This window comes from Ammospiza caudacuta, chromosome 8 (genome assembly GCF_027887145.1).
Source record: "Ammospiza caudacuta isolate bAmmCau1 chromosome 8, bAmmCau1.pri, whole genome shotgun sequence".
Lineage (NCBI taxonomy): Eukaryota > Metazoa > Chordata > Aves > Passeriformes > Passerellidae > Ammospiza > Ammospiza caudacuta.
Window position 1 is genome coordinate 28,915,761 of NC_080600.1, and position 20,184 is coordinate 28,935,944.

The window sequence follows — 20,184 nt, forward strand, 5'->3', positions numbered from 1 at the left end:
TTGTCCTGTCGGTGTGTCCTTCCCCCTGGCACATCCCGCACCCTGACTCACACCCTCATGGTCACGGCCAGCTGAGCACAAGTTTCCAGGCTGGAGCCGGAGTCAGCACTGGCGGAGAGAGGGGGAACCGTGTGTCGCACGGCCAAGCCCCCCAGGAGGGACTGGAGCACCCCCTGTCAAATCCATTCCCGTCAGGGCCGCAGGCTGCCAAGCCACTCTCCGTCCCGCCCGGAGCTTGTCCCCCCTCGCTGAGGCCCCCCAGCTCCGCGCATGGATGTCCGCTGATCCCTCCCCGTCTCCCATCCCGGGACCACCCAGGGGACTCGGCTGGGCATGGGGGGGGTGCATCCCGCCGCAGGACCCGCCGGAGGCCGGAGGAGGGATGAGGGTGACGTGGGTGGCGGGTGTCCCCCGGTCAGCGGAGGAAATGGATCCCAAATGTGTGTGAGTGGGGAAGAGGGGGCCTGGGACACGCACAGCCCCGCTCCGGGCCCCCGCAGCCCCTCTGCTGGCGGTGGGGGGGTGTCCCAGACGCCTCCGGCCGACTCGATTGGGGCGCTGCGGGCTCGGGGGGGCTCCGCCGCTCCCCCCCTCCCCCGGGCGGAGGGGCGGCGAGGGGCCGGGGTGGGGCGGGCGGGCGGAGCGAGGGGCCGGGGGCTCGGCCGGCGGGGACGCGCCGCGGGCAGCATGACCGGGCTGTGCCTCTCCTGCCTGCTCTGGGTACGAGCCGCGCCGGGGGGAGCAGCGGCGGGGTCGCGGAGCGGGGCCGCTCCCGGCAGCGGGCGGTGGATGGGACTGGATGCGCGGGCAGCGGGACGGAGCGGGGGCGACTGCACCGGGACGGGCTGATTGGGAGCAGGGGGGCATGGCGGGGCTGGACCGGCTCTGGGGGAACCGGGACGGAGCGGAGACCGCTAGGGACGGCCGGACATCGCGGTGGGGTTGGGGGACCGGAGCGAGAGCGGGGCCGGGAGGAGCCCGGGGACTGTGGGGAACGGAGCGGGAGCCAGCCCGAGAGAGAAGTGGCGGTGGGCAGTAGGCTGGGGGTACACGAAGAGGGGGGACCGGGCTGGGATGCGGGACATACTGGGCTGTAGAAGGATCTGTGTGAGGAAGGGTTGTGGGCTTGGGGAGGATGGGAGGCTGATCCCCCAAGATGCCCAGCCATCCCCCACGATGCCCAGCCTGCGTCACTGGCCGGGGGCTCCACCATTCCCTGGGGCAGAGGATCTGCTACTTCACTGAAGGGAAGGGCAACTCAGAAAACTGGGGGGGATCCAGTTAGGTATTGGGGTTTGGGGCTCTGCATTCTCCCCAGTCACCGAGTCCCGAGGCCCAGCGGGTTGCAAAACTCTGGGTGGACCTGAGCCTAAAGACTGCACCCAGGTGTCCCGGTGCCCTCCACCCACCGTGGCTTTGCAGCCTCAGGGGAACTGGGTGTCACAGGTTCCCCCCCGCTACTGCACTCTCTGCAGTGCTGGGCAATGAACCCAGGTCTCCTAGCTCTTGATTAACTTGGCGTCTTTGTCTGGTGCCTCTTCCAGCCCAGGACACCTGGGTCCCCTTCCAGCCTCCTTTGGTCTGCATGTTGGCGGGCCCCATGGCCAGGGATGCCTTTGCACCCCTGCTCCTGCAGCATGTGGGTACTGGTCCCTGGAGGTGGGTACCATGGGTGGGTATCCAGGAGACGTTCCCAAGAAGCCCTTCAGCCTGTGCCCCTGCATCCCCCCAACAGTTTCCAGCCTTGGGGGCAGGGAGGCTAATTGGGATGCTGCCAGTATGGAGCTGGGACTGGATTGTTTTGTGGGATGGGCTGGTTCCCTGGCTGGCAGAGTGGCACTGGGTGGGCAGAGTGCCCCTCCAGCAGCAGGGTCCTGGGGGGGCATAGAGCTGGGTGCTGGGTTGGTCCCCCTCTGGCACAGTGATGGTGTTAGCAATGAGACAAACAGAAGAGACTGGGGGTGTGGGAATCAAAGGGGCAGCTCTTTCACTAGTGAGGATAATTGCTGTTAATGAAGCCATGGAGGCCAGGACAGAGCGGGGGGTATGTGCATGGGAGATGTGTCGGCATCCCTGTGCATCCCAGTGGGTCCCTGGGAGCGGGGGGCAAGGCCTCTTCCCGGGGCACCCTGCAGCAATGATGCTGCTTTGCATATGCAAAGGAGCTCATGGCATCATTAGGTCTCACTGTCACCCAGCAACTGCGGCGTGGGAGCCCCTGTCCTGGGGGAGCTTTTCCCACGGCTGCCGGGTGGGTGACGCCACGTCTGAGCACACACACGTGTGTGTGTGTGTGTGTGTGTATGTGTGTACACACCCACCCAGCAGGGTGGCACCAGCTCTGGGGGCTGCCAAGGCACCACTGGTGAGTGGCCCTGTGGGAGCAGGTGCCCAGGGAAGAGAGGCTTGCAGGCACATGAACAAACTGTGTGAGTGTGTGCACGGTGACACATGGACCAGTGTATGGGAACAATGAGCCCGTGCCACTGCTCTGCTGTGGCTGCTGGGGACATGTGTGCCTGCAGGTGTGCATGTGCACACAGGGTGTGCATGTGCAGCACCCTCACAGCCCCAGGGGGGTTTGCACACACACAGAGGCGTGCAGTGCACATGGATGGCCCATCTCCTGTCTCTGTCTGCACTGGGGAAACTGAGGGAGAGAATTTTGTGGGGAGGTACCCGGCCCCCTGACACTTTGGCACCATCCCTTTTGGCTCTGGTGCAGTGGGCTGGAGGAGAGCGGGGCGCCAAGGCAAGGGGGGGCCGCCGGGCCTCTGCTTAATCTCATTAGTCTTGGCATGAAAAGGCGGATTTACAGAGGCTCACGTCTTCATCTGGCAGCAGGTGGGTGGGCAGGGCTGGCCTGCTGCCAAGGGTTGCCCCCCTCCAAAAACAGTCAAATGGGAGTTTGGGAGGATCACTGGCTGCCTGCAGCTGTGCCAAGACCCCTCCCCGTCCTCAACTCCCATGCATGAACACACACAGTTCATGCTTGCACAGTTTGGATCCATCCTGCACTCAGTCACACTTGTGGCATCAGCTTCCTCTTGCTGTGGGTTGTGCCAGACAGGGTGGGCATGGCTGCTCATGCTCAGGGGGCTCTGTGCCCCCTTTACACACCTCCAAGACACACCTCAGCACACGCTGCCTGGCATGCACCCCAAAACACAGCATGACAGCGAGACACCCTCAGCGTGGGCACCCTACTGGCAGCACTCGCACGTACTCGAGCGTGCACATAGATTTTTGTGCACTTATCTGTGTACCCACACACGTGCAAATACATGCATGTATTATCTACACGTTTATCTATGCACATTCACATGTGCACACGAGTTTGCACACATACATGTGCATTCAAGCGTTTTTACCTCCCATGTGTGCAGACATACACAGCTGTGTCCACACACATGTGCTCACAGAGACACTTGTGCACGGGCAAGTATTCACAGGCACACATGGAGGTGTACCCACATGCAGGGACGCACGAGTGTGCACACATCTGTGCATGCACACACATGTATGTGCTCACACACATGCATGCACACAGCTGTGCACGCCTCTGTATGTGCTCACACAGCACAAACAGCATGGACACACACATGCACATCTGTGCACACAATCTGTGCGTGCACACACACGCACATATACGTGCACAGATGTGTGAGCACTCAAGTGTGTGCATGTGTGCACACACAGAGGCCCGCACCGCCAGGGGGCGGCAGAGACTATTTAAAGGGGTGGAGGCAGTGCCCCACCCCCCTCCCCTGTACCCTCTATCCCCACTCCATACCCCCCATCCGTTCCCCTGTACCCCCTATCCCCACTCCATACCCCCCATCCCTGTACCCCCTATTCTGTAGCCCATTCCCATAGTGCTGCAGAGGACACGGACACAGGTGAAGATGTGTGGGGGACATGGGAGGAGGATGAGCTGCCGCCCAGGGGAAACAGGCAGGTCAGAGTTGAGTGTCTGGGACTTGGTACCACCTTGTTCCCGCTGACGAAGCCCCGTGTTCCCCCCAGCCCCAGGACCTGGAGGCCCCTCCAGCACACTCCTTCAAGATGACGAGCTTCAAGAAGGTGAAGGCCTGTGGGATCTGCCGGCAGGCCATCACCCGGCAGGGCAGCACCTGCAGAGGTGAGCTGGGGCTGTGGGAGCGCGGGTGCATGGGGACGTGCCAGGGAGGTCAGGACATTGGGGATGTGTGTGTATGCCTGCATGCACAAGGATCAGAGTGTGGGAACATGTGCCAGTCTGTGCACACACACAAATGTGTGCCTGTGTGTTAGAGGGAGAGCTGTGGCTGTGAGAGAGTGTGTGGTGCCTTTGTGGGTGGGAAGGTGGCTGGGAGGCCAGGGTGGCCCATGGAGACACTGAGGTGTCACACGTGTACGTGGCCGTGTGTCAGCTTTGTGCACGCTCAGTGAGTGTGCAGCGGCCACCACGTGTGTGCACATGGGTGGGGGTCTGTGCACATGGGTGGGGGTCTGTGCACACTCGTGGGTGTCACCCTGAGCCGTGCTTGCTGCCCATGGCACCCAGTGGGTCACAGGTGGGGCCGCCAGCCCTCGCACGTGTGCGGTGTCGCTGAGCCCCGTGTGAGGGGTGGACAGAGGAAATGGGAACAATGAGGCTTCCTGTGCTGCAGGAAACGGGCCCAAGGAGAACAGGGATTGGGGTGCGGCTGTGGCCATGCTGCGTGGGGACCCTTGTGTCCCTGGGGATGGGACATGTGTGTTTGCAGGGCTAATCAGGCAGCATAGTGGTGCCCTGTATGTGTCCCAGCAGTGGCAAACAATCCTGCACTGCCCATGAGCACGTGCCCTCCACAGGGCATGGGTGAAAGTGTGCAGCAGCAGTGCACAGGAAGGAGGGAGGGAGCACAGGCAATGGCAGGACCCCTGTGGTGTTCTCAGTCATGCCAGTGTCCATGAGAGGCCCCATGAGACCTGTGTGTGCATGGTCTGCCTCCATGCTGTTCACCCTGGGCATGGGGGCTTGCACTCACACACACTCACTGGCTCGTTGGCAGCGTGTCTATCCCAGAGCCACAATTTGTGTGCCTGCTGCTGTGCTGGTGCCACCTGGAATGTGTGTGCACAGTGCGAGGTGTGGGCGTCCCTGCACGCACGTGCATGTCCTGGCAGTGCCCAGTGCCAAGGTGCTCTGCAGTGCCCTGCAGTGCTGGGTGCCCCTCCTTCCTGCCCTGCATGTGGGGTGCCTGCAGGCTGCCCCCTGGCACTGCTCTCCCTCCTGCCTCCAATAACTCTCTCTCCCTCTTTCTCCCGCAGGCTGCAAGCTCTCCTGCCACACCAAGTGCCAAGCCAAGGTAAGGCAGTGTCCTGAGGTGTATCCCAGCCCTGCCTGCAGGTGCTGGGGACTCAGAAGGGAGGATGCCATGGTCCATGCCAGCTGACCCCACTGGATGGGCACCCAAATGGGCTGGTGGCTCTCAGCTGGTCATGGTGGCACTGGTGTCACCACTGGGTGAGGCTGACAGTGCCATCCTGCTGCCTGGTCACTGACAGCATGTGCCTGTCTGTGTATCAGGCTGGGATTTTGGGTGCAGCCCTTGTCAGAGCAGACCAGCAGGTATCTGTGCCCCAGTGCCTGGAGCGGGGTGCCCTTTGCCAGGGTGAGTGTTGGGCACGTGGGTGCCATGCGCCGTGGCTGAGTGCTGCCAGCTGCATACACACAGGCTGAGCAGCTCTGCCGATGCCCAGCCAGGGGCGGATCTTGCTGGCAGGAGGCAGAGGATGCCCAGCGGTGCCTGTCTATCCAGCTGCTGCACCAGCAGAGGGGGACCCTACTGCAACCCAGGTTCTCCAAGGAGCGGGAGGTGGGCACGGTGCCCATTACTGTGCTGCCAGGGCAGGGGAGGCTTCGTGTTCTTAATCCCTAGGGAGGCGTGTATGCCAGCTATCTCTGGGGCTGGCATCCTGGGCGGGAAGAGACTGGCATGCCCCAGGCAGACAGCATAGGCTGGGACATGCCTGTTCCCGTGCCCATTGCCTGTGCCCAGCTGGGCAGGGAGGGAGAAGGAAGGGGGGTGCTGTGCCAGGGGCTGGGCACACGTTGGGCTTTGCAGGGTGCCATGGTATGGGTGGTGGAGCAGGGCAAGCGCTGGCAGCAGCCCTGGCACTGAGCCTCAACTGGGCTCCTGGGGGAACTGGGGACTGTGGGGTACCCTGGGCCTTGTATGGGCTGGGCAAAGATGACTGGGAGGTTTTTCAGTGGAGCTGTGCCAGCCCCAGGACACTGTGTCAACTCTGGGCCACCCCAGGAGCCTGTGTCACCCTGGGCACCCCAGGAAGGCTGGGGCCAGGGAAGGTGGCTTTGCCGGGGTGCTGTGGGGAGAGCTGGGAGGGGCGTGCAGGAGGGGATGCCTGTGGTACAGTGGCAGGGAGCATCTGCCAGTGGTTTCCAGGCAGGAGGGAGTGTCAGGAAGTGTGTGTGTCTGGGTGTGAGCCCGGTGGGGATTCTCTGATGCCTGACAGGGGGCTGTACACCGAGAGGGGGGTCATACCAGGCTCCCAGCATCTGGCTGGGCTGTGCGCATGGGCTGTGTACAGCTCGCTCTCCCGGCCGGCTGCATTTCATTAGCCTCCATCACCCTTCCCACGCTCGCTGGAAGCTGGAGCCCCCTCGGTGGGGCCAGCTAGCCGAGGGATTTGCTGCTGGGGGGAGCGTGCATGGGGCCAGGGCCAGGGGCCTTGCGCAGAGCTCCTTTGGGCCAGCGCCCAGGGAGGGGCTCCTCCGGTTGGGCAGATGGCCAGCTGACTCACACGCCAGCCTGTTATTGTAGGGTCTCCGAGGAGGGTGCACGTGGGGAGGGGGCTTGGCATGGAGCAAAAATGGCCTCTTGTTTACCTGAACTCCCTCATGTTTAACCCCTGCACTTCCAGGATACTTTGGAGAGGGAAGACGAACTCACCCCCAAAGAGCTGGCAGCTGCACTCTGCAGTGCTTCCTCTTCCTGCCCTGGATATGCTGCCAAAGTCCTGGTGTCCCCTGGCTCTGGTGTCTCCTGGCCCTGGAGTCTGCCCCACCATACTGCTGGCAGTGTCTGCTCTTTGGTCCCCACATTTACCTCCCTAGCACTTGCTCCACCTCTTTATTCTGCCCCGTAGCATGGCCAGCTCCCAGCCAGCTGCATCCTGGGGGGAAAGCCCTCACTTACAAACCTCAAATGGACCAGGTGTAGGGGAGGGGGAGAGATGGGGGTGTAAGGAGTTGTACTCTTGGTAATCAGTGTGGGGTGCTAGGGGATACCATGGGGATAAAGGGAGGGGGGCACTGGAGCGTATGTGGGGACGCCTGGGAGCTTTTGGGGTGCTAGTGAGTGCCCCCTCCGTGAGAAGGCAGCGAGCAGGCAGAGCTGTAGCAGGGAGGGCAGGACCTGTGCCCTGGCAGTGACCTGCATACCTCAAGTTTCCATCCTGCCTGAAAGACAGTGGGATAGCAGTGGTGGAACCCAGTGCCCTGTGCTGGCAGTGATGCTGGTGGGATGCCTGGTGCCCGTGGGTGGCTGTGGAGGGGCCAGGGCAGCTGCACACTCATCAGCTGGGAAGCACAACTCTGTTCCCATGCCCATGTAAGGCCCTTCTTGCGCCCTGTGCCTTTGCTCAGGGATTTTTCCTTGCTTAGCAAACCTCCCTCCCTCTCTCGGAGAGGGACGGTTGGATGGATGGACACTGGTATGTATGTGACACACACAGCCTGCCCCTCCCTCCCTCCCTGCACCAAAACTGCCTGCCCAGAGCTGCGGGGGTGTATCTTTCCTTGAAAAGCGGGGAGGCTGAGTCACCCAGCCCTGTGTGGGGGCAGCAGGAGGCAGGGAATGTGGTGTGGGGTGCAGTACTTCTGTGCTTGTGTTCAGGCATGGGTGAGCCTGTGTTGTGGGTGGCACGTGCTGGCAGTGGCACAGCCAGGATCGGTGGTGACACTGCTCTCTGACCGAGGCCACTCCGAGCAGTGGGGCCATGCAGGCACGTCCCAAATCAAGGGATATCCTAGGAGTGTCTGCATCCCCCGGTATGCCCTCACTCTGACTGTGGCCAGATGCTGGTTGGAGAGGCTGAGAAAAGATGGGGGACTGTGCTGCTTCCTGTAGAGGGAGCTGGCCCCACGATGGATGGTTTGGCTGGGGGACAGCGAGTGCTGTGGCGTTTGGCTGCCGATCGCTGGCGATTGCTGGTGCTTGGTTCTGGGAAATGGCGCCTGTGCCAGCCCCTGGGTCTGGCAAGGCTCCAGCCTGCCACCCAGGGGCCCAGCAGTGCTGGGTGAGTGGGGGTGCTGGACTGTGCCAAGAGGGGAAACTGAGGCACATCACATAGCACGGGGCAAGAGGTCTAGGTGTTGTCCCCCCAGTGTCTCTTCCTAGAAGCTGAAAGTGTGCATTGGAGCCACGCCACACACACGTGTGTGTGTGCCTGTGTATGTGAGCATGTGTGTGTGTGGCTGTGTGTGCTCAGAGATGCATGCACAAGTGCATGGGCTGCAGGAAATGCACGTGTGTGCAAGAACACCCATCTGTGTGTGTGAGCGCGCTCGCACACAGGCGGGTGGTCACATGCATGTGCTCCCAGTTCACTGCCATCCGTCCCCGCTGGCCTTGTGCCAGGCCTGTGTTGTTTTTCAAGTGCCCCCTGTGATGGGGCTCCAGGGGGAGCAGGTTTGTCCATCATTAAACCGGGGCTGGAGCAGGGCCAGGGCCGGGCAGCGAGGCATGTCCCGGCCAGAGCAATCGCTCCCAGTGCCCGCGGCGGTGACGGGCCCTTGGACGGCTGCAGGACCCATGGCAGGGCCTGGTGGTGGGGGTGAGGGGGTGTGCACCCCTCAGCTGGTGCTGGGAATACCCCCTGCTTGTTAAGCAAGTCAGAACTAGGAAGGGAAACTGAGGCAAGGGGTGGTTGGACACTTCCAGGAAGGCTTGACTCCTGGTGAAGCCATGCCATGGCCAGGGGCCCAGGCAGTGTTGGGGGTATGGCCAGGCCATGTATTGCAGGTTCCTGGGGGCTGCAAGGAGGGGACATCCATGTCCCAGCTATGGAAGACTCTTGTAATGGGATCTGTGTCTGTGCGGTCCCTGCTCCCTGCCCCAGTCACTCTGCTTCCTCCCCGTGCTGTGGAGGGGAAGATGACGTGCTGGTCACAGGGGAGTGCCCGTCAGGTCCCTGTCCCTGATAGCCCCATTCAAAGCCACCCCCCAGAGCTTTGGCACAGGTAATTAGCAACACCCCTGGTCTCCACAACAGAGGGGGCGGTGCGTGGGAGGGAAGGAATCGAGCAGGAATACGTCCTTGACCCCAGTATGGGCCCAGCTGGGGTGGAGGGATGGGGAGCTGTGGGGCTCAGCCCTGCCCCGGTACTGTGCCAGGTTGTATTTGTGCAGCAGGTCCTGGAGGGGGTTTTATTGTTCTTTTTTTTTTCCTCTTTCCTTTTTCCCCCTCTTTACGTCACTGCCCAAATATTCGGCCTTTCAGCTCCAGTGGGGGGCCGGCTCCACTGCTGGGAGAACTTGGGGCCCTTCCCTGCACCCTCGGGGTGCTGCACGGAGAGGATGGGCAGGGGAGAGGGGATGCTGACACTGCTCATGCTCGCTGCACTGCTGAGCACTGGCCAGGACTGGCCTGGGAGGGGTCAGATGAGGCAGTGGGGACCACCAGCCTCCCTCCTTGGCAGCTCCTAGGGCTGCATCCATCTTCCCAGAGCCCCGTCATGGTGGGAAGGAGGGTCCAGGCCTGCCTTATTTCCCACTGGTTTTCTCCCTTCCCGGAGCAGTTTGCATCTCCCGTGGCCACTCCTCCTGATACCTGCCCTGGGAAGGGTGCTGGGTCCCTGGGAACTCCCAGGACCCTCCAAGAGGTGTCAGTGATCCCAGTACAGCTGAAAAGTCTGGCTCAAGAGGGGCTGTACAGACCTTGCACTGGGGCTTACCTCCTTTAATCTCTGGAGATGAACCACACCTGGGTGCCTGGTCCCCAGGTCTCCTTTCTTCCACTGACATCTGGGGTAATGATGCTCAGGGGTGTTTGTTTTGGGTCACAGAGGAGCTGTTTCATGTGAGGGGTGGTTTGTCTGGGGGGGCTGGGAGTCACTGGAACCACTTTGCAGACCACTGGACTTGTGCCCACTGGCACTTCGACCCTATGGCTCTGGGAGATACTTTGGCAGCTGTAGTTCAAGGATGTTGTCAGGACTTCTCTGGCTGTGTCCTGTGAAAGGGACACGTCATGTCCCCAGGGGACATTTCCTGTCACTGCCCTGGGGACCAGGACAGGGACGAGGAGCTATCAGTGCCCTTTGCTCACCCACTCATTTCCATCCCATTCAGTTGCTGATACTTTCCCATCTGGCCCCAGCTCTTCCTCTGCTGATGTTTCCCAGGGTCTGGGAGCAATCCTGTGGCCTCCTCCTGAGTAGTTTGGGCTCTGGGGCCTGTGCAGGGGTCTGTGCTGGAGCTGGGCTGGGGTCCATGCTGTGCACTGCTGGTGCAGGATGTTCTTTGCCCCTCCATCCTTGTGGCAGCACTCCCATCTTTTTGGGATGCCTGGTTTTCGTGGGCTATGGGGATGGTGGGACTTGTTTAGGGGTGTCAGTGGATCCTGGCCATGGGGTTTTGTCCCTAGAGTGGTAGCTGTTGGGATCTGACCCTGTGCTGTTGGGTGCTGGGGAGGGCTGAGGGGCTGGCTGGTGCTTGCTTTGGAGGGGGATGAGGAGATGCTCTCCAGAGATGTTTGGCTGTGGTGCTTTGTCCTTGGCAGCAGGAAGGGTCCCCACAGTGCCTTTTGGTGCTCCCATCCCATGGCACTGTTGGGTTGCTGTGTAAGCTGAGGCATGGAGGGACTGGGAAAGATCTTGAACTGGAGTGTAACTACAGGGGTGGTGTCCCTTAGGGGGACTTGGGGGTGGGCAATGGGAGAGCCCGTTTGCACAGACCCCTCCCTGGTGACTTTTGAAGGGGTGGTGAGGTAGGAGGGGTGTTGGGGTCCTGCACCGCTCCAGCACAGCCAGTTCCAGCCTTTTGGCTGAGCCCACAGCTTCAGGACGGAAATGCAAACAGGAACGGGGAGGCGTTGGGTGAGAAAATGTCAACAGCCCTGGGCCGGGTGCCTGGCTCACGCCTGCCTGGCTAGCTCGCCACTCTCTGGGCTGCTGCTGGTGGGCTTCTCCTCTTTGCTGGGGGGTCTCCTGGCACTGAGCACTTGCTTGTTCACCAGGGCTGGGGCTGGGTTGCCCCAGGGGCAGCAAGGGAGACCGGGGCTCCAGCCATCGACATGCAGCCCCCCGAGGAGGAGGAGAAGGAAGGAGGAGGAGGGGAGACAGGAGGAAGGCCAGGGGGATGCTGGGCACACTCCAGGTTTGGGACAGGCAAACTGGGACTGGCATGACCTTAGGTGCCAAGGGACAGACGGGGCTTTTCCAGCATTTTGGCTTTGATTTTTAGCTGAGAGGTGGGCTGATAAATCTCCACATCCTCTCCAACGCTGGGGGTGCGGGACACCTAAGGACCATTAGTTGGGGGGCCCCAAGTTGTGCTAGGGGGTGCCAGGCAGGCCCCAAGCAGGGCCCCACACACCGGTCCCTGCCACCCCCCCGCCAAGGGCACCGGGACGCCGGTGGCGTCACGCAGGGCGATAAGGCCCCGACCCCGCTGCTCCCCGCCGCCCGCCGCGGCCCCTCGGCACCGGCTGCCAGGGGCTTTGCAGGCGGACGTGGCCGAGGTGTGGGGGGGATAATTTTTGTTTTTTGGGGGGTGGGGGGGGGGTGTGCCCACCTGCCGGCACCCCTACCCCAGGGCCAGCTGCTCGAGTCAGGCTCCCGGTTGCCTTTAAGGGCGTTTTTGGGGGAGGCGAGGGGAGCGGAGCGGGGCCGGACTTGGAGCGCGCCGTGCAGCTGGGGAGAGGGAAGAGGAGAAGAAAGAGGGAGAAGAAGCGAGAGAAGGGAGAGGAGCGGTGGAAAAAGCCGACCGGGACCCCATTCCTCCCCAGGGCCGGGGCCGGCGCCCCGGGCTCCCCAGCCCCCGGCCGCCCCGGGGGTGCGGAGGGGAGCGGGGAGCCGGCGGGACCTCCCCGCGCCCTGCCATCGCCGGGGTCCCGCTTCTGGGGAGCGAAACCCTTCGGCTCTCCCCCTCCTTCCCTCCCCTCCCTCCTCCCTCCCTCCTTCCTTCCTTCCTTCTCCAGGCTTGGCCCGGGGAGGGAAGGGGGCTCTGCCTGCAGTCTGCCTTCACTCCTGCCCGCCCGGGCGACGCCGGGCTCCCGCCTGCCCCCCGCGGCCCCTCCGGCCGCCCCCCGCGCCCCCCGGGCCAGGTGAGGCTGCGGTGCCGTCCCTCTCGGATGTAGGCAGGCGAGACCCCGGATGGATTTCGGGAGCGTCATGAACCAGGTACGGGCGGGAGGTGAGGGCGCAGGGTCCCCAGGCCCCCCGGGAGGGAGGGTGCTGCCGGGGGTGTCATCTCTCCAGGGGGCGGGGGCCACGCGTGATATCCGAGCGGTGATGGGGTGGTGCGTGGAGGGGGGGTGCTGTCCCCGGTGTTGGGGGGTCCGCAGCTGTCTGTCACTAGGAGGGGTCTCGGTGTGCGGGAGGGGGTCTTGAAGAGGGCGATACGGTGCTCGCAGGGAGGAGAGCTTGGGCAGGGGGCGAGGGCCGGTTTGCCGCCGGCAGGGACCTGTGAGCGCCCCCCCCCCCCCCGCCCCCCTCCCCGCCTGGCCAGGGCCGGTGACTCTCAGGGTGCTCCGGAGGGGGACACACAGGCGCTGGGCTTTGCGTCCCCCCCTGGCCTCCCCGAAGTGCGTAGGGACACGTCCCCGCGGAGCGAGGAGTGCGCGGGAAAGCGGGGTCCGCCCCCGGCACCCCGCTCCCGCCCCGCAGCCGGGGGGGCGATGCCGGGCTCCTGTCACCCCGCGGGGAGGACACTCTGGGGGGCTCCCCGCGGCCGGGACACCCTGGCAGCCCACGGGTTAACCCCCCCTCGGCGGCGGAACCGTCAATGGTTAAACTCCGGGTTAATGAGTGGCGAGGCAGCCCCGGCGGGTGCCAGCCCCCCCCCCCCCGCCGCCCCCCCGGCAGGGATCCCCGGCCCCTCGGCGCCGCCGGGCCCGCAGAGGGTTAACTCCGTCAGGGCAGGTCCCAGCGCAGATGTTTTTGGGCTGTGCTGCTGGGAGAGGAAACGACCGAGCGAGGGAGGCATCAGCCCGTTTGCGTTTAAGGGGAAAACAAGGAAAAAAAGAGAAGTGCTCCGTTCCCGGGCGCCTGAGCCCGCTCGGCGCTGGCGTCAGCCCTGGTGCGGTGGGTGGGTGACTCCAGTGTGTGTGCTGGAGGACAGCTGGCAGGGACACTGGGGTGACAGTGGCTGCACCCCCTGGGTGCTCATGGCACTTGAGTCTGGGCGTTCTGGGAGGCAACCAAGCAGGCACCTCTTGTCCCTGCAGCATGATGGCCCTGGGATGACAACGTGTGTCCTGTCTGGAGTCTGGAGCCACCCCCAGGGAAAGTGTATCGGTGGGAAACGAGCGTCCAGCTCTCACCCACTCTAACGAAGCCTCTTAGTGATCCTGCTGGGCCTTGGAGCTGTTCTCTCCCATGTGCCCTTTTGGGGTCTTGAGTTGCAGAGGGTCCATTTGCTTATGCTCTGGGCAACCCTCCTTGCTTTGCCACTGTCTAGTTCCTAGCCTTGTGAGAGCTCATCCCTGGGGTATCTGGTCACAGTGCCATCAGACCCTGATCAGCATTGGAGCTTCCCCGATGGGTTTTGGGACACAAGAGAGAAAACAGTCCCACAGCACAGCTCCTGGGTAGGGAGAGTGTATCTTTGTCTCCACTTCTCCCTCCTATTCCCTCATCTCCTCAAAACTGCAGATGGGGAGACACCAGTTTTGGAGGTGCTGCTCAGCATTTCAGGTCCCCTGTAGTGTTTTCAGCTCTGACCTGCAGGGTGAGGACACAGCACTGACTCATCTCCATCTGCTTTGGGCCTTTCCTATTTTCACAAGTAGGGCTCAGTACTGGGGGGCTAAGACCCCTTGGGGCAGCCAGGACTTATTTTGGCACCTGGACCCCCCTCGAGCTGGGTCCCAGACCCATGGGCACTGGCAGATGCTGTGAGGCTGCCAAAAGTGTGCAGCGGGGTCTGAGTGCACAGGAGGGGCTTGCCTGATGCTCCAGCAGAGTGGATGTGTGGGAAGGATCCTGCCCTGGGCTCAGGGTGGGGCACAGTCTGCTGCCAGGCTGATCAGTCCCACAGGAGTGCCCGTGCTCCATGTCGGAATCCATTTGTTGATCAGCTCCATGTGAGAATCCGAGCGCTGGCCAGTCCTGTGTGGGAATCGCTGCTCTGACCAATCCTGCACCAGAGTCAGTGCTCTGACCAATCCCCTGTCAGAATCCAGGGCTTGACCAGTCCTATGGGACAGCCTGGCGAGTGATTAATCCCGTGTAAGAATCCATGTGCTGGCCAATCCTGTGTGAGAATCCCTGCGTTTACTGATCTCAGGTGAGAATCCACGCACAGGCCAGCCCCAGATGAGAATCCTGTTGCTGCCCAATCTCATGTGAGAATCCATGCATTGACCAATCCAATGTAAGAACCTGTTCATGGACCTGTCCTGGTAAAACCCCCTGCAGCAGAGTCTGTCCCGGCCAGTCCTGGTGTGACTCTGTTCCCTGGTGCAGAAGCTGCTCCCTGGCCAGTCCTGGTGTCTGGTTTGGTTCTGGGGAGTTGGGGGGATCCTGGTGCTTTTCCTGGGGCAAGTCTGTTGCCGAGGGGGGCAGTGACCCTATGCTCTTCCTTAGGCTGGTTGTGGGTCCCCATGGGTCTGGGCTGAGGGCTGTCCCCGCAGTGGGGTGGCAGCACACGTGTGTGGTGCTGGGGGCAGAGCAGGGCAGGACTGGGGCTGTGGGGCCAGAGCCAGGCAGGCGCGTGCTGGCCCGTGGGGCTGGATCCAGACCTGCTGCCTCCAGATGTTGCCTTTTTAGGCACTGGAGCACAGCACATCCCTGCCTGTGGCCGGCCCTGTGCCGAGCCAGCGCCTGCGAGCAAAGTAGGGACAGTCCCTGTCCTGGTCATGTGGAGGCATCTCTGTCCCCCTCCTGATCCCCAAAAACACCCTTCTCTCCCCAGGCAGGGTCAGGGATGATACCTTCTCTCCCTTCCCCTCATCTGCACTTGGCAGCATTGAGGCTGATTGCTGAAACCGCCCCAGAGCCGGGACCTGCCCTTATTTGGGTTGAAACCAGGGCTATTTTGGTGCAGCTGCCTCCACTGCAACCCCTTGAAGCTTCTCTGTACATTGTTTTTCCTGTCCTGTCCCATGCTCCTGGCCCAGGGCTGCTGGCCAGGCCAGCCACGGGCTGCTGTGTGCTGTTACCGTGCCAGTGTGCTGTGTGTCCCAGGGTGTCATGGGGTGCCAGGGGTGGCCCCCATGGCCACTGTGGGGTGGAATGGCTGGTGTCCCCTGTGGCGTTTCATCCCTAATTTGCAGGGCCGTGTGTACTGGGTAACCTCTGTCCTGGTCCTGCTGCCGCCTTCCTGGCGGGGATGGGCTACAGGGCGGCTCCTCATCAGCATACCAAGGGAGAAACAGGAGACAGCGTTTGTCCCAGTTCAGGGGACATCCCTGAGTGAGTGGCTCTTTGCCTGGTGCATCTTCTGGAAAATGGCCTCTGCCCTGGCATGGGTGCTGTCCAGGCATCCAGGCACGGACAGGATGGCACAGTGACAGTCCCTGACCCAGCTGCACGGTGGGCTGGGGATGCTTGGAGGGAAGCCTGGGAGCGGTGGGACCTCTGTGCCCCAGCATCAGCCCAGTCTGACTCACCCTGAGCCGCCGGCCAAGCCGCTCCCTGCCCTTCGGCGCATCTGCCAGTCACCCCCACCCGATGGAAGAAGTCCCAAAAGCAGCACCCCTGGGCACTGGTGGGGGCAGAGAGGGGCTGTGGGGTGCACGGGCCGCTGCTCCTCCCAGGGACTCCTGTGCCGGGGTTCTGTGTGGCTGCCCTGTGCCTCACACACCAGGGCTGTGCTGGGCAGGGTGGAGCTGGAGAGGGGGGGAGCGGCTGTGCATGGAAACATGCCGTCCTCCTGCCGGGGACATGTTGCATAAACAGGAGTTTTGCCAGAGCCGCAAAAAATGTGAGGGCAGGAGCAGCCAGCACGTGGTGTGGGCAGAGGGTACCTGACCCCTGTGCAGGGCAGGGTGTGACAGAGCACAGACACTGCAGTCCCTTATGCCTGGCAGGGGAGAAGGATGCTGCAGTTGGAATGGGGAGCAGGGGTGCTGGAGAGGGAAAATCCTTCCCCAACATCCCCAGTTTAGTGGTGCCAGCCTGTTCCCTAAAAGCGTCTTTTGCTGTGAGGTGCCTGATGGCTGCTCACACTGCCCCACACTGTTGCTAAGAGAGGGCTCAGCAGGGCTTGGTGGCTGTGGCTGGGCTGGAAAACAGGGGAAAGGCTCTGAGAATGGCTGGGGAAGTTGCTGTGGCCTGTGGCTTTCCCTGGGATCCCCTGTACTTGAGGCAGGGTCTCGAGGTGAGCAGAGAATGGTGGGGTGTGTGCGGAAGTGATTCACAGCCCAGCTGGGATGTAAGCGGCACAAAGCTGAGATGAACTTGCTTGGGAGGAAGTGGTCCCTCATGGGGTGATGTGGAACCCCACGAGGTGGGATCACATGGGCTGAGCAGGCATTTATGCTGCCCAAGCACTGTCCTGTGGGACACCAATGTGGCCACTGAGTCACATTCCTCTTTGACAACTGCATTTCCAGACCACAGGGTGGCTTGGGCAGGGGAACCACTTACAGGGCTGGAGGGAGTAGGGTGCCTTGATGCCCTCTCTTGGGGTCCACATTCTTTCTAAATAGTGGGGCTGTGAATCTGGCTTGCTTTGGGAAGGTCTGGGATGTCAGTGTCCCTTTTGACAGCGTGTCTCCAGCTCCAGCCACACCATCTGCCTGGTTTGCCAGCACCTCAGTGCCTGGCCATGGGAAGCATCTCTGGTGTGCAGGGGTCTGTGTGAGGGCCAGGGTGGCTGGTGCTGCAGCTGCTCCTGGCATAGCAAGGGTCAGCACCAGCCCGGATATCGTCCGGCTCCGGAATGTTTATCAGAGCTCCTGGGGAAGGGAAAAACAAAAACCGCCACCCAAAGGAAGGGATATGCGTCAGAGATGGGCCTGGATCACCCACCGGCAGCCGGCCGGGCCGTGCTGTGGGCCGTGGGCCAGTGCTCGCCCGGCTCCAGCTGCCCGGCCGGGGAGACCCCGGTGCTGCACTGATCCAGCCCGTTCCTGAATCGCAGCGCCCCGCCATGGAGGTTTGTGTTCCCCCAGCCCTGCTGGCATCTTGCAGGTTGGGGCTACAACCCACGGTGATGCTCCGCTGGAGCAGGACCTGGCAGTGGCCCTGGGCACTTCCATGGGTGCAAGCGTTGTTATACCGAGGGAGGAGAGGGAGAGGAAGGAGGTGCTGAGGGAGGGAGGTGTGAGCAGGGGTTGCAGCATGGAGAGGGCTCTGAGATGTCTCATCCCTGGATAGGAGGCGGATGTCTGCATTCCTCCAGCCTCGCTCAGTTCTTGTGAAATGGTGCTGAAGTCCTGTCGGGATCTGTGGTGCAGAGGTCAGTCCCTGAGCCGCAGCTGGAGGGGTTAGGTGGAAGAGGGATCTCATGAGCTACTCTGCACTATGGCGGTGTGGCCAGGGACTGTCAGGGGTTTGCCAGCCAGGTGTTTATTTCTGGGCTCGAACATGTCAAGGGGATCGAGTTTCTCTAGGTATAGTGACAGCTGGTGATGAGCGAGCGAGCCCATCATCACTTTCCAGCGGAAGGCTGCAGGGTGTGCCCAGCCCTTTATGAGACATCAGAGACTCCTATCACTCCTGGCCACGGGGCCTCATTTACTGGGAAAGTGATTTTTCTGCTTGGCAAAACTCGGGTCTCAAGGCAGCAGCTCGTGGGATGTGGCTGCTGGGAGGGATGGGGCTGCGACCTGGGGGGCCGGGCGGGCGGGTGGGGGGCCGTGGGGGGCGGTGGGGTGGGCGGCAGCCCTGCTGCGCCTCGTTCCTCGCATTCCTGGGCAGGGCTGCCGGGCGGCGGGGTCGGCGGCGGGGGCCAGCCGGCAGGAATGCAAACACCGGTGAGGGGGGGAGAAGAAAGGCCGCTGTGTCTGCCGCGGCAAAGCAAAGCCTGGACCAGGGGTGTGCGGGTCCCCATGCCTTTCCCACCCCTCCCTGCAGCGAGGGATGCAGGAATCGCTGAGGACAGAGATGGTGGCTGTTCTGGGCGTCGCTGCAGGGCTGTACAGTGATACTCTCGCCGTGGGGCAGGAGGGGTGCTCCTACACCTCTAGGTCGGGAACTGGACTTCCCTAGGGAGGGGTCCATTGTCTGGAACAGAGTCTTCCGTCTTCTTCTTTAACTGGGGACATGTTTGAGCCAAACTTGAGAGAGAGAAACAGCTTTACATTCCTGCAGTCCTTGTAAAACTGCCTTTCTGGGATGCGAGAGTGCCATACAGCCTGAGCTGCTGGCTCCTGTGGATGGGAAGAGTGGTGTCGGGTGAGCACAAGCCCATATTACACATCAGAGAATCCTCAAGGGCAGGGAAATACAATCCACAGGCACCCCAGTTTTTTCCCTGTTCCAGCCAGAGGTGCATTTGTAGCCTGCAAACTTCCTCATGCCGACAGCAGAGGAGGACTGGGCATGGGCCCTACCTGGACCAGTGTGTCCCATTGTGGGGGAGCTGTGCATTTCCCCCATCTCTGGCCCTGCAGCTGGGGCTGGGCACGGGTCAGGGGTGCTTGTTGAGCATCCCCGGGGGAAGAGCACGGCGGCAGCGTGCGGGGCACGGCACGGCACAGCCCTCGCCGGCTCGGTCCGCAGAGCGGCTCGCTGCCGCTGCCGGAGAACATTCCAGGGAGGCTGGCGTGGGGCCAGCGCCGCGGGGCAGGGAAAAGGGCCTTTTATGGAAGCGTTTCTGCATTAGAATAAAATCATAATAATAATGCGCAGGGGAAGGGAGCGGTAGGAGGAGGAACCCCTGAAGAAAACAGTGAGATGGGATGGGAACAGGCTGGCAACCGGGGAGGGGAGCAGGCGCTGGGCATCGTGCTCTGGGGACCAGGATGGGATGGGATAGGGGTGCTCCAAGTGGGGTGTTTGGGGCAAATCCTTCTGTTTATGGCCCGGGGCAGGAGAGGCAGAGTGGGGTGCAGTGGGTCCCCATGCTGCCATGGTAGGGGACCAGCCCCTGAGTGGTGTTTGCCATCTTGGCTCCCTCCTGGGCTGGGGCAGGGGTTGGCTTACTGCAGGTCACTGCTCCTGTGCAGTGGACAGAATGCCCCGAATCTCACCCTCCCACTACTGCTGGCACCTCTGGGCCAACACAGAGCTGGAGTGCCTGTGCCCGCTGCCCCAGCACCTACGAGGCGCTGCCTCTCCCAGCCTGGCATGCTGCTGCTTGGGGTGCACACAAAACCCAAGGTTAATTGTCAGTAATTGCCGCTGGTAATTAAGGTAACAATAGCTGGGCTGTTCAGCTGGCGGCTGCAGGAGCTCACGAGGCTGGGCTGGGGTTTGTTCCAGGAGCTGCTCTTGGCACCAAGCGCCCGCCCTGCGCTGTGCCGTGCTGTGCTCGCCATGCCCACCCGGGCTGGGGCTGGGGCTGTCCTGGCTCCCTGGCTAAGGATGAATGGCACAGCTGCCATGGCCCTGGGCCCACTCCCACTCCCAGCCTTGACTTTGGGGTGATGCCTTTGCTCTGCCTGGGGTGGCAAGGCCATGGATGCCCCTGTCATTTCCTTGGTTGGGTGCTGTATTCCCTGTGGCATGGGTGGGAGGTGAATGCTGCATTCCATCCTCTTCCCATGCCCTGTGTTGGACAGAGTGTTCAGAGGCTAATCCTGGCTCTCTTCTGCTTCCTTGCAGGCTGTGACCCCCTGCTCCCCCAGTGTCAACTATGAGCTGGTAAGTGACACCTCCGCTGTGAGCCATGGGTGACAGCCAGGGCTCTGGGGATGCTGGAGCATCCTGCTCTGGGTGTGGGGCTTTCTCTGAGCTGGGGCTTCAGGATGTGAATCTTCCACCCTCAAAACCACATTGGTCCTGAGCTTGGGGTAAAGGTACTCCCATTTTGGTGCTGTGCCCCCCACCATTGCTGGCTGAAGGGCATCCCGCAGCTGAGCAGC

The 20,184-nt window shown here is 62.3% G+C and overlaps 1 protein-coding gene across 6 annotated transcripts in view; it reads left to right on the forward strand.

The window, feature by feature from the left end:
• Positions 1-1,613: 1,613 nt before the first annotated feature.
• TNS1 (tensin 1) overlaps positions 1,614-20,184 on the forward strand; it is a 64,396-nt gene continuing 45,825 nt past the window's right edge. For 3 of the 6 annotated variants that reach the window (XM_058809562.1, XM_058809563.1, XM_058809565.1), the window contains exons 1-2: positions 11,865-12,391; positions 19,925-19,963. In XM_058809562.1, coding sequence (XP_058665545.1) covers positions 12,365-12,391; positions 19,925-19,963 — 66 coding nt within the window. In that variant the 5' untranslated portion in view covers positions 11,865-12,364. Of the gene's footprint in view, positions 1,673-4,026; positions 4,142-5,295; positions 5,334-11,864; positions 12,392-17,215; positions 17,313-19,924; positions 19,964-20,184 lie in introns of those variants that run through there. The other 3 variants (XM_058809560.1, XM_058809561.1, XM_058809564.1) reach the window with 2 other exon arrangements.